A 16070-nucleotide genomic window follows, 5' to 3' on the forward strand; every position below is an offset into this window, starting at 1 on the left:
TGCACCTCACTTTGAGAAGCAGGGAAGCTCCCACTTGACTCCACTTGAAGTTGGTGGGAGCTGTGGGTTTTTGGTATCTCTGCAAATCAGGGTCCAGGGCTCTCAAGCTGCTCATCCCAAAACGGAGATCCCCCGCTCCCAAACCAGGAACCACCTTTGAAAATTAGCGCTCTGGACCTCCCCTTGCAATAGTTAGCAAACCTGTTCTGAGTCTGCCCCTCGAGACTATCTCTGGGCATTGTCATGGGACCCCAGTTCTCTGTGACCCGCTCCTGGCTCTAGAACCTCGCAAGACTCCATCCCACCCCATCTCATTCCTGCAGCTGCTTTATTGCAAGGGAGCATCAAGCTGGCTGGGGCTTCCCCTGGGAGGATCCATGTTTCAGAGCAACAATCCAGCACACGCTCAGCATTCAGACGCTCCAATTCACTCATTGGCCTCCACAGCTAGACAAGGTTCGTTGCTTAATTTTTTATGGCAAGGAGTCTCTTTCAAGCCACAGTACTCCTCTTGTGGAGATGACCTTCCCTCCGGAGAACGCACCAAGGCTGTGTCTACACTGGCCACTTATTCCGGAAAATCAACCGCTTTTCCAGAATAACTTGCCAGCTGTCTACACTGGCCCCTTGAATTTCCAGAAAAGCACTGACGATCTACTGTAAAATCATCAGTGCTTTTCCGGAAAAACTATGCTGCTCCCATTCGGGCAAAAGTCCTTTTCCGGAAAACTGTTCCGGAAAAGGGCCAGTGTAGACAGCACAGTAGTGTTTTCCGCAAAAGAGCCCCGATCGCGAAAATGACGATCAGGGCTTTTTTGTGGAAGTGCGCATCTAGATTGGCCATGGACGCTTTTCCGGAAAAGGTGCTTTTCTGGAAAACCATCCTGCCAATGTAGACATGCTTTTTCCGGAAATACTTATAACAGAAAACTGTTCCGTTTTAAGCATTTCCGGAAAAGGGTACCAGTGTAGATGTAGCCCAAAGGGGCTTGAGAGAATATTATCCTGAGTAACTTTGGGAGAGAGACTCAAATCCTAGCCCGTGGTGGATTAACATTAGGAACATGGCCTAGAAGTCACCCCTATTGACTTGACTGAGGGAAATAATTACACTTTAAACACTCCAAAAGGATGGCAAGAAAAAGAGCAGAAATCCAGATAATAACTTACATCTCAGCTCCCTCCTTCCCTTTCCGCAGCTCAGGCCAGTTAACATTGGGCAGGACAATACACTAACGTTGGGCAGGACAATAAAAGGACAGCAGCCTGGCCCCTAGGGGATGGGAAGGAATCAGTGGAATTCAGTACATCTTTTGCATCTCTGACTTAGGTGTTATTGGTCCAGGGAGCAGAGCTCTGATCTGAGCACATCTCCTCGCTCATCTTTCTCACAGGTGTAGTTGGGGGGATAATATGGGCTGGGGGGGTGCAGTCAGTGATCCAGAGGAACGTCAGGGAACATGACAAGTACAGTTCTTTGGCAATCAGGAGGGAGAGAAGGAGGATGCTGAGTTCTCCAGATAGTAGCAGTAGCTGATGGGCTGGGCTATTTCCTCAGCTTTGCCTGTGTCCTTTCCAATGGTTGGGTTGGTTTTCATCTGGGAGCCCTCATGCCTTAGAACAAAGCCTGGTGAATAAAACTCATAGTGAACTCTTGTCATTGGACCCAGTGGCCCAGTGACTTGTTGCCATCTAAGCAGCTGTTTGAATGTGTGGACAGTAGGGGAAATAAGATGTTAGAACTGAGGGTACGTCTAAACTACATGGCTCTGTCGACGGAGCCATGTAGATTTGTTTGTTTGGCAAAGGGAAATGAAGCCGCGATTTAAATAATCGCGGCTTCATTTAAATTTACATGGCAGCCGCGCTGAGCCAACAAACAGCTGATCAGCTGTTTAAATCCCCGCTTCATTAGCAATTGCGATACGTCTAATTTACATCCCTTTTACGAAAAAGGGATGTAGTCTAGACGTAGCCCTAGAATATGGAGTTTTTTTCGGGATACCAGAGGTATCCTGAAAAAACTCTGCTGCGTCCAGGGAACACGTCTGCTCTTCCGTTTTGTTTTTTTTCAGAAGACACGCTCTTTCGGAAGCCCTGTCTTCCTCCTTCCACAAGGAAGAAGGGATCTTCCAAAAGAGGAGGATTTTCCAAAATATGGCCCAGTGTACACAAGCCAAATTTTGGAAAAGCCTCTTCCAAAAAAATAGTCAAAAAATGAGGAGTAATGTTAGTTCGAACCAAGGGGTTTGGTTCGAACTAACACATCCCAGCGCGCACTTTCACTTTTAAAACAGCTGTCATTCAGAGTAACGTGCCGGCGAGATCATGCTAATGATGCGCAGAATATTTAAATCCCCACTTTATTGACTATTTCGAATGCCTGCATTTGCATCCCTAGTTCGAACTAGGGTGCAAGTGTAGACATACCCTAACTAATGGCTTTTCCTAATTTAATTACAGTATGACTTCAATTGCATGGCAAGACCCCCAAAAGAAGAGCAAACAGATGTCTAGCAGTACCTCTGAGACAATTATTGCTGGTGAGGGCAAAAGCTCCTCTCCAAAGGTTGAGAAGAACCTCGCCTTGCAACAGGAGAATTCTCAAACTGTCCAGCCTGTTGCAGCCAGGAAGGGAACACAGCCTGGTCTGAAGAGAGAACTAAGCTCCTTGTGGATGCAGGAGAAGTTTCAGGCTGTAAAAAGGCTAAAATCCTCTCTCTCTTCTCCGGAAATAGCCACTCACCCTCCCGCAGTGAGAGATCTAACCTCAGCTGTGCTTGAAGAAATCCGGGTTATCAAGGGAACTTTGCAGGCACTTTCAGACACGTCAATGGAAATTAAAGCCACACTCTCGAAAGTGCACAGTGAAATTGTACAGATCAATACGCTGAGGGAGAAAAACGAATCAGGAATCAGCCATGTAGGCGACCACGTAAAGATTCGAGTCACTAAACTGGAGGTCAGCAGCTCTCCAGATCTGAAGACACAGCTCTGTCATGCAGACCCATGGAGCCTCGCCCTACAGCAGGAGCAGCAGAGGTCTGTAGAGCGGGAGGTCAGTGCTGCTGTAGCAGAAGTGGTGGAGCAATGCAGTGTCCAGAATCAACAGGACCTCACGCTTTGGCAAGGGAAGAGGAAACCTGAACCAGTAGGACCCCTGGTAACAGAAGACTGGACAAGCTTGCAAACTCAACAGGACTCCTCCCCACTACTGCAGGAAGAAGGCAATGACCAGGTAAGAATGCTCTTCATTTATTCCGGCTTCCTTCCCACCCACACCATCTGAACTATTCCACATACTAATCTCAGACAACCCAGGCCTCTCTGCCAAATTATGCCACCCAGTTCAGGTCTTTGCATATTGAACTTGCAGAATCTGGGCTTCTTTGCACACTTCTCCTATGCAGTCTGGCTCTCTCCACCTATTTTTTGTACCTGGACTTCTCTGAAACATCATCCCATCCAGACGCGGCCTCTGGACAGATTTAGCCCATTTGACATGTACCTTTGTATGAAACAAGCTCACCGTAAATCCACAAGCAGACACCTACTTAAAAGGTCATCATCTCAAACATGCTGAAAACCCAACGGTCCACACAGAATTCAACAGAGGTTGGGTTCTGTGCATCTCTGAAACCCAAACCAATGAGATGTCTAAATATGATCGGAAGTACCTAACTTTATTATGACTAGTATTTGTATAGTTGTAGCTCCGAGGAGCTGTGGGCATGAACCAGGACCCCACAGGGGAAGACACTGTACAGACACAGAATAAACACAGTCCCTGCCTCAAACAGCTCACCATCCAAGGAAGCCACGCTTGAAAATGCTGTCCTGAGGAAACTTTGGCAGCTGCTGGGAGATTCAAGTGGCTCGACCACTATGCAGCCCTAATGAGGGACTGGGCTGTGGTCGGGTTCCTCTTGCTTTCAGTCTCCCTAGTGTGTGTGGTCTCCAGAACCGTGCCATCAAGGAAAGGCTTTCTTCTCTTCATTTCAGAGCGCTGAGGAGCACAGCAGTCAGCTCTCGCTTACCGACCTGGTGCTGAGAACCGTCGCCAGTCTGAAGAACTCCGACAGTGCCACGACAGTTGCCACGGCAGCACTGGCGGCAATTCTGGAGGACCACAGGGCTGAGATGAAGGAGACGGTAAGAGGGCAGGCTCTGGGACAGGTGGAAATTGGAGTTCTTTATGGTGGGGCCAGCGCATGCCCTTCTTTGTGGGTCTGTATAGTGACTTTGCTGTAATGGAACAGATGTACCAAACCTGCGTGTTGTAGTCACATCTGCATTATTGCAGCATCCCTCTACTAATCATTAAACTAATGACCTGTGTTCGCTGTGATAGTGGGCTATGTCCTACTATATTAATGAGCTTCATGTATGAACTTGTGAATCAAGGCTTCTTCAGGACAGATTTCTGTCACAGTTCCCCCCAACCCAGGCTCCGTCTTTCTTCTCTTGGGCTTCATGTTCAGTCCTTGGGTTTTAACTTTATCAACTCTGCTGTTATGATCTCTGTAGCTTTTTGCCCCATGTATCACATTTGTCTGAGTTATAGTATAAGCTCATAGCGCAGAGACCATGTCTCTCTGTGCATTTCATAGAGCCCCAGTACACATGCCCTATAAATAATTTACGGAAACGATTAATAGGAATTCAGTTCCCGCTGTTGCCTGATCTTCAGACTGTGCATAATTATACAGATTACTTCTGAATTTCCAGTTACCACTTTGGCTGTGTCTACAATGGGCCACTTATTCCGGAAAATCAGCCGCTTTTCCGGAATAAGCTGCGAGCTGTCTACACTGGCCCTTGAATTTCCGGAAAAGCAATGACGTTGAACTGTACAAAATCAGCCGCTATTCTGGAAAAACTATTCTGCTCCCGCTCGGGCATAAGTCCTTATTCCGGAACACTGTTCCGGAAAAGGGCCAGTGTAGACAGCCCAGTAGTCTTTTCTGGAAAAAAGCCCCGATCGTGAAAATGGCGATCGCGGCTCTTTTCCGGAAAAGCGCGTCTACATTGGCCATGGACGCTTTTCCGGAAAAAGGGCTTTTCCGGAAAAGCAGCCTGCCAGTGTAGATGCTCTTTTTCTGGAAATACTTATAACGAAAACTATTCCATTTTAAGCATTTCCAGAAATTCATGCCAGTGTAGACACAGCCTACGAGTGTTGGCAGGTCCTTGAACCAGGATCAGGCCAAGTGTTTAAATTATCCTATGGTCAGGAAGCCTGATGTGTACAGCTGCAGCACTCACACTACGGGAACTCTTCTATAGTCACAACTATAGTTTATTAATACATTTAGCACAGTCACAAACATCCCCCTTAACAAGACAGAGAGAGAGTGTACATCTGTATTTCCACATACTCACACCATTCCTTTTGGAACAATCTGAAGTGTTAGCCATTGTCTTCCTCATCACCCTTACCTTCCCCCATCATCACCAGTGGCCATCAGCTTGGCACCTCCCAAGGATGGCATCTCTTTCTCCTACTGCTGGGATATCACGTTTATCATCTGTTACACTAACACTGCTATGTTTGATGCATATTCAGTAGGGCTGTGTCTAAATTGGCAAGTTTTTTCGCAAAATCAAATGATTTTGCGGAAAAACTTGCCAGCTGTCTACACTGGCCGCTTGAATTTCTGCAAGAACACTGATGATCTCACGTAAGATTGTCAGTGTTCTTGCGGAAATACTGTGCTGCTCCTGTTCGGGCAAAAGCCATCTTGCGCAAATCAATTTGCGCAAGAGGGCCAGTGTAGACAGAACAGTGCTGTTTTCCGCAAAAAAGCCCCGAAGGCTAAAATGGCGATCAGGGCTTTTTTGCGGAAAAGCGCGTTTATATTGGTCACAGAGGATTTTCCGCAAAAAGTGCTTTTGCGGAAAAGCATCCTGCCAATCTAGACGTACTTTTCCGAAAATGCTTTTAACGGAAAGCTTTTCCATTAAAAGCATTTCCGGAAAATCATGCCAGTGTAGACGTAGCCTAGGGGTATGTCTAAACTACATGGCTCCGTCAACAGAGCTATGTAGATTTGTTTGTTTGGCAAAGGGAAATGAAGCCACGATTTAAATAATCGCGGCTTTATTTAAATTTAAATGGCTGCCACGCTGAGCCGACAAACAGCTGATCAGCTGTTTGTCGGCTCAGAGTGCTAGTCTGGAAGCTCCCACACCGACATGAAAGCCCTTTATCGACCTCCCTGGTAAACCTCATCCTACGAGGCATAACGGGGAGGTCGATAAAGGGCTTTCATGTCGGTGTGGGAGCGTCCAGACTAGCGCGCTGAGCCGACAAACAGCTGATCAGCTGTTTGTCGGCTCAGCGCGGCAGCCATTTAAATTTAAATGAAGCCGTGATTATTTAAATTGCGGCTTCATTTCCCTTTGCCGATCAGCCTAATCTACATGCTCCATCGATGGAGCCATGTCATTTAGATACACCCTAGGAGGTGTTTCCTTTTCGACTTATTTGTATTTCCTCCCCTTACTAATGGTAAAGTGTCTTTTCCTTATAGTTAGTATGTCGATCTTAACTAACTTTATCATAAATGGCAATGCACTACCAAGGTCCCCCTTTTGTGGTTATCACATTTGTTATTTCTGTCCTATCCAGTTATTTGGTCTGGCCTCAACCGGTTCTTTCAGGTTTTTCCAAGTTATGGTGTGCCTGTTAAGTTTGAGGGTATTCTGGGAAGCCCCCAATGCCGGAAAGGTTGCTTTATCTTAGATGAAAGGTCCCAAATATATGCACATTGACTTTGCTATCTAGGTGAAAGGTCCTGAATATGTAAGCCAACTTTGCCTTAACTCAACATATTGGGGTATGTCTACATTGCATTCCTCCTTCGAGAAAGGAATGCAAATGAAGACAAATGAACTTGCAAATGAAGCGCGGATTTGAATTTCCCACACTTCATTTGCATAATCCTGTCCGGCCGCTTATTCAAAATACCCTATTTCAAGATAAAAAAAAACACTGTGTAGATGCGGTTATTTCGAGAAAATACCCTTCTTTCAAAATAACCCTTAAAGCTCAGGAGGTTCAAATCCGTACTTCGTTTGCAATTTCATTTGTCTGCATTTGCATTCCTCTCTCGAAGGAGGAATGCAATTTAGACATACCCTAGGATGTGGACTGTAGGACACTGGCATTAAAATCAAACTACTTCAATATAAACCTATTGTAACCTATTATAATAATGTCATCAAACCAAAAAAAACCCGAAGTAAATATCTCTCTAGCCAAGCAAGCAGATTGGCCCTATAGGCTACACCTCTTCCAAGAAATGAATTCTTGAATATCTTTTCTTTTTCTGCAGGTGTCTGACATTGTGGATGGCATCTATTTCCAGATAAACAATGTCCCAGAGGGCAGTGCTAGGCGGGCAGCTCTCAGGGTGGTGTGTTCATTGGCTGAGGAGTACCCAGAGGAAGTGGTCTCAAGCCTTCTGAGACGCTCCTTGCCATGCGACAGGTAATTGCATTGATGCGTAACCCTTTTCTTGCGTCTTTCACGTGAGGCTCTCAAAGCACTCTGCCACTGTGATGACTTCTGCCACCAACCTCTCTGTGCAGTAAGTCAGTACAGTCCCCCTCTTACAGACTGGGAAACGGAATAAAGGTAAAGTGACTTGCCCACGGCCATGCACTGGGAAGAGGACCTAGGAACCCTGAGTCTCATTCCCAAGTGGTGTTGGTCTTGACTGACCACCTTTTGTGCTGCTGCCAGAAAGAAGGAGGAAAGGAAGCTCCTTTCATTTCACAGTTGAATACTTGGTCCACAAGACACAAGCCGGGCCTCTAAGGGCACATGTGGGTCTTTGGGGCACTACATGTGGCTCTTATGAACTTACTAGATCCGATCAAAGCTCTGTCTTAGTTTGATGATGCAAAACCTCCACTGGGTTCTGATTTTACAGAACCATACTCAGCCTGGTTCTGATCCTATCGCTCCCAGTTCTGTTTTGTCCTATCTCCAGATATCCTGCATTTCTTCCTGTTTCCTGATTGGACACATTTCAGGCAGATTCCCCTGTGTGCTGTGGGCCTCCCCGGGACCATTTTTAGGGGCCTGGCTAAGGATGTTAAATTGCGGTTAATTGACTGGTTGAGTAGTCGATGGAATTTCCATCAACTACTCGACTAGTCGATAGGCACTTCCGCATTCCTCCTTTGAACTGTCCAAGAACCACCGCTGGGCCTCCTGTACATTTCAAAGGAGGAATCTGGAACTCTGAGTGCCTCCTGGCACCAGCAGGAAGTCTCTCTGACTCTGGGCTGGACGTGGGCATGCCTGTTTAGAAATGTACAAGAGTCCCCAGCGGGGGCTCATGTGAATTTCAAAGCCACAGCTCCTTCATGGACCCCAAGCTCCATGCTGTGCTGAATGCTGCACGGAGCCTGGGGTCAGCTGGGGACTCCCCAGCTGATCCTGGGCTCCTCGGCACTGCCCCTTTGAAACACTGAGGCGGCGTTTCAAGGGGCAGCCGCTGCATAGCTGAGCCGGGGATCAGCTGTGTAGTGGCTGCCCCTATCATAGAATCATAGAATACTAGGACTGGAAGGGACCTCGAGAGGTCATCGAGTCCAGTCCCCTGCCCTCATGGCAGGACCAAGTACTGTCTAGACCATCCCCGATAGACATTTATCTAACCGGCTCTTAAATATCTCCAGAGATGGAGATTCCATAACCTCCCTGGGCAATTTATTCCAGTGTCTGACTACCCTGACAGTTAGGAACTTTTTCCTAATGTCCAACCTAAACCTCCCTTGCTGCAGTTTAACCTGCTTTGTCTCATTGCTTCTAGTTCTATCCTCAGAGGCCAAGATTAACAAGTTTTCTGCCTCCTCCTTATGACAGCCTCTTAGATATCTGAAAACTGCTATCATGTCCCTCCCCCCACCCCAATCTTCTCTTTTCTAAACTAAACAAACTCAGTTCCTTCAGTCTTCCCTCATAGGTCATGTTCTCTAGACCTTTAATCATTCTCATTGCTCTTCTCTGGACCCTCTCTAATTTCTCCACATCTTTCTTGATATGCGGTGCCCAGAACTGAACACAATACTCCAATTGAGGCCTAACCAGCACAGAGTAGAGCGGAAGAATGACTTCTCGTGTCTTGCTCACAACACACCTGTTAATGCATCCCAGAATCATGTTTGCTTTCTTTGCAACAGCATCACACTGCTGACTCATATTCAACTTGTGGTCCACTATAACCCCTAGATCTCTTTCTGCCGTACTCCTTCCCAGACAGTCGCTTCCCATTCTGTATGTATGAAACTGATTGTTCCTTCCTAAGTGGAGCACTTTGCATTTGTTTTTATTAAACTTCATCCTATTTACCTCAGACCATTTCTCCAATTTGTCCAGGTCATTTTGAATTATGATCCTATCCTCCAAAGCACTTGCAACCCCTCCCAGCTTGGTATCATCTGCAAACTTAATGGCTACGTCTACACTGGCAACTTTTTCCGGAAATGCTTAAAACGGAACGGTTTTCTGTTATAAGTATTTCCGGAAAAAGAGTGTCTACACTGGCAGGATGCTTTTCCGGAAAAGCCCTTTTTCTGGAAAAGCGTCTGTGGCCAATGTAGACGCACTTTTCCGGAAAAAAGCCCCGATCGTCATTTTTGCGATCGGGGCTTTTTTGCGGAAAAGACAACTGTGCTGTCTACACTGGCCCTTTTCCGGAACAGTTTTCCGGAAAAAGGTCTTTTGCCTGAGCGAGAGCAGCATAGTTTTTCCGGAAAAGCAGCTGATTTCTTACAGTAGATCGTCAGTGCTTTTCCGGAAATTCAAGGGGCCAGTGTAGACAGCTCGCAGCTTATTCCGGAAAAGCGGCTGCTTTTCCGAAATAAGTGGCCCAGTGTAGACACAGCCAATAAGCGTACTTTCTATACCAATATCTAAATTATTGATGAAGATATTGAACAGAGCCTGTCCCAAAACAGACCCCTGCGGAACCCCACTTGTTATGCCTTTCCAGCAGGATTGTGAACCATTAATAACTACTCTCTGAGTACGGTTATGCACCCACCTTATAGTAGCCCCATCTAAGTTGTATTTCCCTAGTTTATTGATAAGAATATCATGCGAGACCATATCAAACGCCTTACTAAAGTCTAGGTATACCACATCCACCACTTCTCCCTTATCCACAAGACTTGTTATCCTATTAAAGAAAGCTATCAGATTGGTTTGACATGATTTGTTTTTTACAAATCCATGCTGGCTGTTCCCTATCACCTTGCCACTTTCCAAGTGTTTACAGATGATTTCCTTAATTACTTGCTCCATTATCTTTCCTGGCACAGAAGTTAAACTAACTGGTCTGTAGTTTCCTGGGTTGTTCTTATTTCCCTTTTTATAAATGGGTACTATATTTGCCCTTTTCCAGTCTTCTGGAATCTCTCCTGTCTCCCATGATTTTCCAAAGATGATAGCTAGAGGCTCAGATACCTCCTCTATCAGCTCCTTGAGTATTCTAGGATGCATTTCATCAGGCCCTGGTGACTTGCAGGCATCTAACTTTTCTAGGTGATTTTTGACTTGTTCTTTTTTTATTTTACCTTCTAAAACTACCCCCTTCCCACTAGCATTCACTATGTTAGGCATTCCTGCAGACTTCTCGGTGAAGACCGAAACAAAGAAGTCATTGAGCATCTCTGCCATTTCCAAGTTTCCTGTTACTGTTTCTCCCTCCTCACTGACCAGTGGGCCTACCCTATCCTTGGTCTTCCTCTTGCTTCTAATGTACTTATAAAAAGTCTTCTTGTTTCCCTGTATTCCGGTAGCTAGTTTGAGCTCATTCTGTGCCTTTGCCTTTCTAATCTTGCCCCTGCATTCCTGTGCTGTTTTCCTATATTCATCCTTTGTAATTTGTCCTACTTTCCATTTTTTATATGACTCCTTTTTTATTTTTAGATCATGCAAGATCTCGTGGTTAAGCCAAGGCAGTCTTTTGCTGTATCTTTCTGACACATCGGAATAGCTTGCTTTTGGGCCCTTAACAATGTCCCTTTGAAAAACTGCCAACTCTCCTCAGTTGTTTTTCCTCTCAGTCTTGATTCCCATGGGACCTTACCTATCAGCTCTCTGAACTTACCAAAATCCGCCTTCCTGAAATCCATTGTCTCTATTGTCCCTTCCTTAGAATTGTGAACTCTATGATTTCATGATCACTTTCACCCAAGCTGCCTTCCACTTTCAAATTCTCAACCAGTTCCTTCCTATTTGTTAGGATCAAATCTAAAACAGCGTCCCTGCTGGTAGCTTTTTCAACCTTCTGAAATAAAATGTTGTCTCCAATGCAGTCCAAGAACTTATTGGATAGTCTGTGCCCTGCAGTGTTATTTTCCCAACATATATCTGGACAGCTGAAGTCCCCCATCACTACCAAATCTTGGGCTTTGGATGATTTCGTTAGTTGTTTAAAAAAAGTCTCATCCACTTCTACCACCTGAGTAGGTGGCCTGTAGTAGACTCCTAGCATGACATCACCTTTGTTTTTAATCCCTTTTAGGCTAACCCAGAGACTCTCAACACTTTGAAACACTGCCTTGGGGTTTCAGAGCTGCAGTGCCACACAGCTGATCCCTGGCTCAGCTGTGAGACGCTGCCACTTTGAAGAACCCCTTCTCCCGCCCACTTTTGGTGACTCTATCTGATAGAGGCTGCAAGGGGTGGGTGGGGGGAAATCGACTAGTCAACTAGTCCTTAACATCCTTAGGCCTGGCTGTATGTTAGGTCTCGCTGGCAGTCAGACCCTGGAAAGACACTCCAGAAGCTCAGAGAGGAATGAGCACACTATGCCCTGGTCTACATGAAGGAGTTAATTTAAAATAACCCCCTTTATGTCAAAATAATAAGCGGAGCATCCACACTGCCAAGCCTGTTATTTCGAAATAACAAGTGGAGTTCCTCAAGGGTCTGTTTTGGGACCCGTACTGTTCAATATCTTCATCAATGATGTAGATATTGGGATAGAGAGTACGCTTATTAAGTTTGCAGATGATACCAAACTGGGTGGGGTTGCAACTTCTTTGGAGGATAGAGACATAATTCAAAATGACCTTAGCAAGTTAGAGAAATGGTCAGAGGTAAACAGGATGAGGTTTAATAAAGAGAAATGCAAAGTGCTCCACTTAGGAAGGAACAATCAGTTCCATACATACAAGATGGGAAGCGACTGTCTAGGAAGGAGCATGGCGGAAAGGGATCTAGGGGTCATAGTGGACCACAAGTTGAATATGAGTCAACAGTGTGATGCTGTTGCAAAAAAAGCAACTATGATTCTAGGTTGTATCAACAGGTGTGTTGTAAGCAAAACTCGTGAAGTCATTCTGCCGCTCTACTCTGCACTAGTTAGGCCTCAGCTGGAGTACTGTGTCCAGTTCTGGGCGCCACATTTCAAGAAAGATGTGGAGAAATTGGAAAGGGTACAGAGAAGAGCGACAAGAATGATTAAAGGTTTAGAGAACATGACCTATGAAGCCAGGCTTCATGAACTGGGCTTGTTTAGTTTGGAAAAAAGAAGATTAAGGGGGGACATGATAGCGGTTTTCAAATATCTAAAAGGGTGTCACAAGGAGGAAGGAGAAAATTTGTTCCTCTTGGTTTCTGAGGACAGGACAAGGAGTAATGGGCTTAAAGTGCAGCAGGGGAGGTTTAGATTGGACATTAGGAAAAAATTCCTATCTGTCAGGGTGGTCAAATATTGGAATAAATTGCCAAGGGAGGTGGTGGAATCTCCCTCTCTGGAGATATTTAAGAACAGGTTAGATAGACATCTGTCAGGGATGGTGTAGAAGGAGCTTGGTCCTGCCTTGAGGGCGGGGGGCTGGACTCGATGACCTCTTGAGGTCCCTTCCAGTCCTATGATTCTATGATTCTATGAAATAATAGGCTGGTTATTTTGAAATCTGAACTCCTGCTTTCCTAGGAGTATAACGCTATTTCAGTGTTGTTATTTCAGGAGTTATTCTTTCAAATTTAGTTATTTTGAAATAATTTCCTGGTGTAGACATGCCCTAAGAGAGTTCAGGAAAAACTTCTCCATGCAGAGGGCAGCGAGTGAGCACAATGGAGCCCAGATACCAAGCTGAAGGCAGCTATATAAGAGCCTAACTAGAGGAGAGTGGACAAAGTCTGATCAGCAATCCAACATTTCTGAATTTCCAGCAATGCTGCTGAGCTGTGGAAAGGCCTGTGCAGAAATCTAGAAACCAACGCCCGAGTGATGTGGCAGCTGCTCAGAGAACTGAAACAGAGACCTCGACTTCAGGAGAGCAGCAGTAGCTCGGGTGATAGCGCCTTCCTCACTCCTCTGGCTGTGAGTAATCACACCAACAGGGCTTCCCCTTCCAGAGAAAGCTAGCACCTCTGTATTCTCTACAGTATTGACCAGCATGTCAGAGCCTTGAAGCAGGAGGCTGGTGAGTCATCTGGGGGAAGAGTGTGTATGGGTACCACATTTGCCAGAGGATGCTCAGAACGTCTTCCTGTATTTTCCATTTTACCTTCCACCAAGACTTTTATCATGACCACCCTCTTCTGCTTTTCTCCTTTCGCGGAAAAGCAAGTTCTTAACCTACTAGAGGGTTTAATGGCAGAGCAACATGCAGCATCGTCTGTTTCCCAAGTTGGAGCATCCTGCCTCCGTAGCCCTTTCCATCGTTAGCTAAATTTCCTGGTTGAACACATCTAGGTGGACTTAATGGTAATCCTTCCTACCAGCAGAACTCTGCTGCAATGATTCCATTTTGCCTTTACAATTTAACCTACCTGTTTATTGTAACTGCAAGTCAAGCAACAAAGCTTCTTCTTTGCCAAGATCATGAAGTAACATGGGAAATGCTGTCTAAATGAAAATAAGATGGGTGCACAACTGGTACCCAAAAAGCAGTTGTCAGACTAGGAGGGTGTATCTAGTGCAGTGTTTCTTAAACTTTTTAAGACTGAGGAACACCAAACAATAATTTTTTTTATGAGAAACACCAAGAATTTTTGGTTGAGCAAAAAAAATAAATGTTGGGGTGGTGGAAGGGTGAGGGGGAAAGTTATTGAGGAAAAAAAAAAGGGTTGGGGGAAAGTTGAGCAAAAAACCAAAACCAAAAAAAGATCACCTGCCCCTTTGAGGGCAGCCATTTTGAATTCTGTGGTTCTCTGTGGCACACTTCCAACTGCCTCGCGGGACACCGATGTGCCATGGAACACAGTTAAAGAAACACTGATCTAGTGGGACCCATGGGGTCAGGTACTTGTCCAGTATTAGTCAATATTTTCATTACTGACCTGCCTAGTTTAAACAAACATTACTAGTAAGTCCAGCATACATCTATAACTCTTGATACATACCCCATGTACACACATCACACAAGACTATGAATGATCAGCGACCCACTAGTTTTCAAACGATACCTCACAAGGCAATTTTTGTACAAAAATTATTACCATAGTGCGCCGGGGCTGAATACAGGACTGCTTTTGGTCATAACACCACAGAAAGATACTAACCTGTTTCCCAACCGGATCACATTGCTGACTCACAGTTAATTTGTGATCCAGTACACCCCTCAGATCCTTTTCAGGAGGATGTATATACCTTTGCTAAGTTAACAAGCTGTGGCAAGCTTTTATCATTAGAAGAACAAACAAACCTTTTCATGTGTGGAATGTCCAGGAGAGTGTTGGTCCTTGCAGAGCACATGGTTCTGAGAAGGCTCAGGATGGGGAGTGTGTTGGGGTTACCCTGCAGGTAGTAGCCAAGGCTGGTAGAAGCCAGAGTGGGGCTGTGGAGTTGTACACAGGCTGCTGGGGTCACCTGACTAAGGGCTGACTAATGCATGGACACTCAGGGTATGTCTACAGTATAGAGTTTTGTCGGAAAAATGGCTGTTTTTCCAACAAACTTGAGGAACGTCCACACTTCAATTGTGCACTTCCACAAGAAAATCGAAAGCACAGAGGGGTTTTGCCGGCATCGGTAATTCCCATTCTACAAGGAAGAAGCCCTTTTGCGAAAGAGCTCTTTCACAAAAAGGCCTGTGTGGATGGGGAAGAGGGAGTTCTTTTGGAAGAAGAGGAAAGAAGAAAAAGCACAGGTACCCTGGTGGCCACTCCATCCATAGCAATCACAGCTTACATGCGAGAGAGCATCCATTCAGTCTGGACACTCCCTTTCGAAAAAGAAGATCACTTTTTCGATGCACTTTTGCAGTGTGGATGCGCTCTTTCAGAGGAAGTTTTTTCGAACATTTCTTCTCAAAAAAGCTTCTTCTGAAAGAAGCCTGTAGTCTAGACTTAGCCTCAGGGGGTTACCTGCATGCTCGTAGTCTGGTTGTGAACATTCCAGCAGCAAAGCATTGTGGGGCACCTAGATGTGGGCAGGGCAAGTGGTGACATAACCCCTCACCATTCTGGGGCTGTGTCTAGATTGCAGGCTTCTTTTGGAAGAAGTTTTTCCGGAAGAGATCTTCTGAAAAAACTTCTTCCGAAAGAGAGCGTCCACACTGCAAATGCACATCGAAAAAGTGATCTGCTTTTTTGAAAGGGAGCGTCCACACTGAATGGATGGTCTCTTGCATTTCAGCTGTGATTGCTATGGACAGAGTGGCCACCAGGGCACCTGTGCTTTTTCCTCTTTCCTCTTCTTCCGAAAGAACTCCCTCTTCCCTGTCTATACATGCCTTTTTCTGAAAGAGCTCTTTCGCAAAAAGGCTTCTTCTTTGTAGAATGAAGATTACCAATATCGGGAAAAAAACACAGTTCTTTTGATTATTTTTCAAAAGAATTAATTGCAATGTGGATGTAAGTGATTTTTTTTTTTTTTTTTGAAAAACGGCTGTTTTCCCAAAAAGAACTCTGCAGTGTAGACATACCCTGGGATGCATCCTGAACATCATCAAGTGTTGTAAATAAGACAAAGGTGGAAATTGTCCTGCTGTGCATGGCACTCATGTGACCCCAGCTAGAGTCCTGGTCTCCACACTTTAGGAAAGATGTGGACAACTGGAGAGAGTCTCACAGACTCGTAGACTAAGGTCAGAAG

The 16070-nt window shown here is 45.4% G+C and overlaps 1 protein-coding gene across 2 annotated transcripts in view; it reads left to right on the forward strand.

The window, feature by feature from the left end:
- The first annotated feature begins 312 nt into the window (after nt 1–312).
- The window catches only part of MROH6 (maestro heat like repeat family member 6), a 38504-nt gene continuing 22746 nt past the window's right edge, over nt 313–16070 (forward strand). For both annotated transcript variants that reach the window (XM_025188952.3, XM_089776139.1), the window contains exons 1-5: nt 313–456; nt 2464–3238; nt 4003–4152; nt 7338–7492; nt 13202–13352. In XM_025188952.3, coding sequence (XP_025044737.3) covers nt 2465–3238; nt 4003–4152; nt 7338–7492; nt 13202–13352 — 1230 coding nt within the window. In that variant the 5' untranslated portion in view covers nt 313–456; nt 2464. The remainder of the gene's footprint in view (nt 457–2463; nt 3239–4002; nt 4153–7337; nt 7493–13201; nt 13353–16070) is intronic.

Source organism: Pelodiscus sinensis, chromosome 2 (genome assembly GCF_052426305.1).
Source record: "Pelodiscus sinensis isolate ZL-2025 chromosome 2, ASM5242630v1, whole genome shotgun sequence".
Classification (NCBI taxonomy): domain Eukaryota; kingdom Metazoa; phylum Chordata; order Testudines; family Trionychidae; genus Pelodiscus; species Pelodiscus sinensis.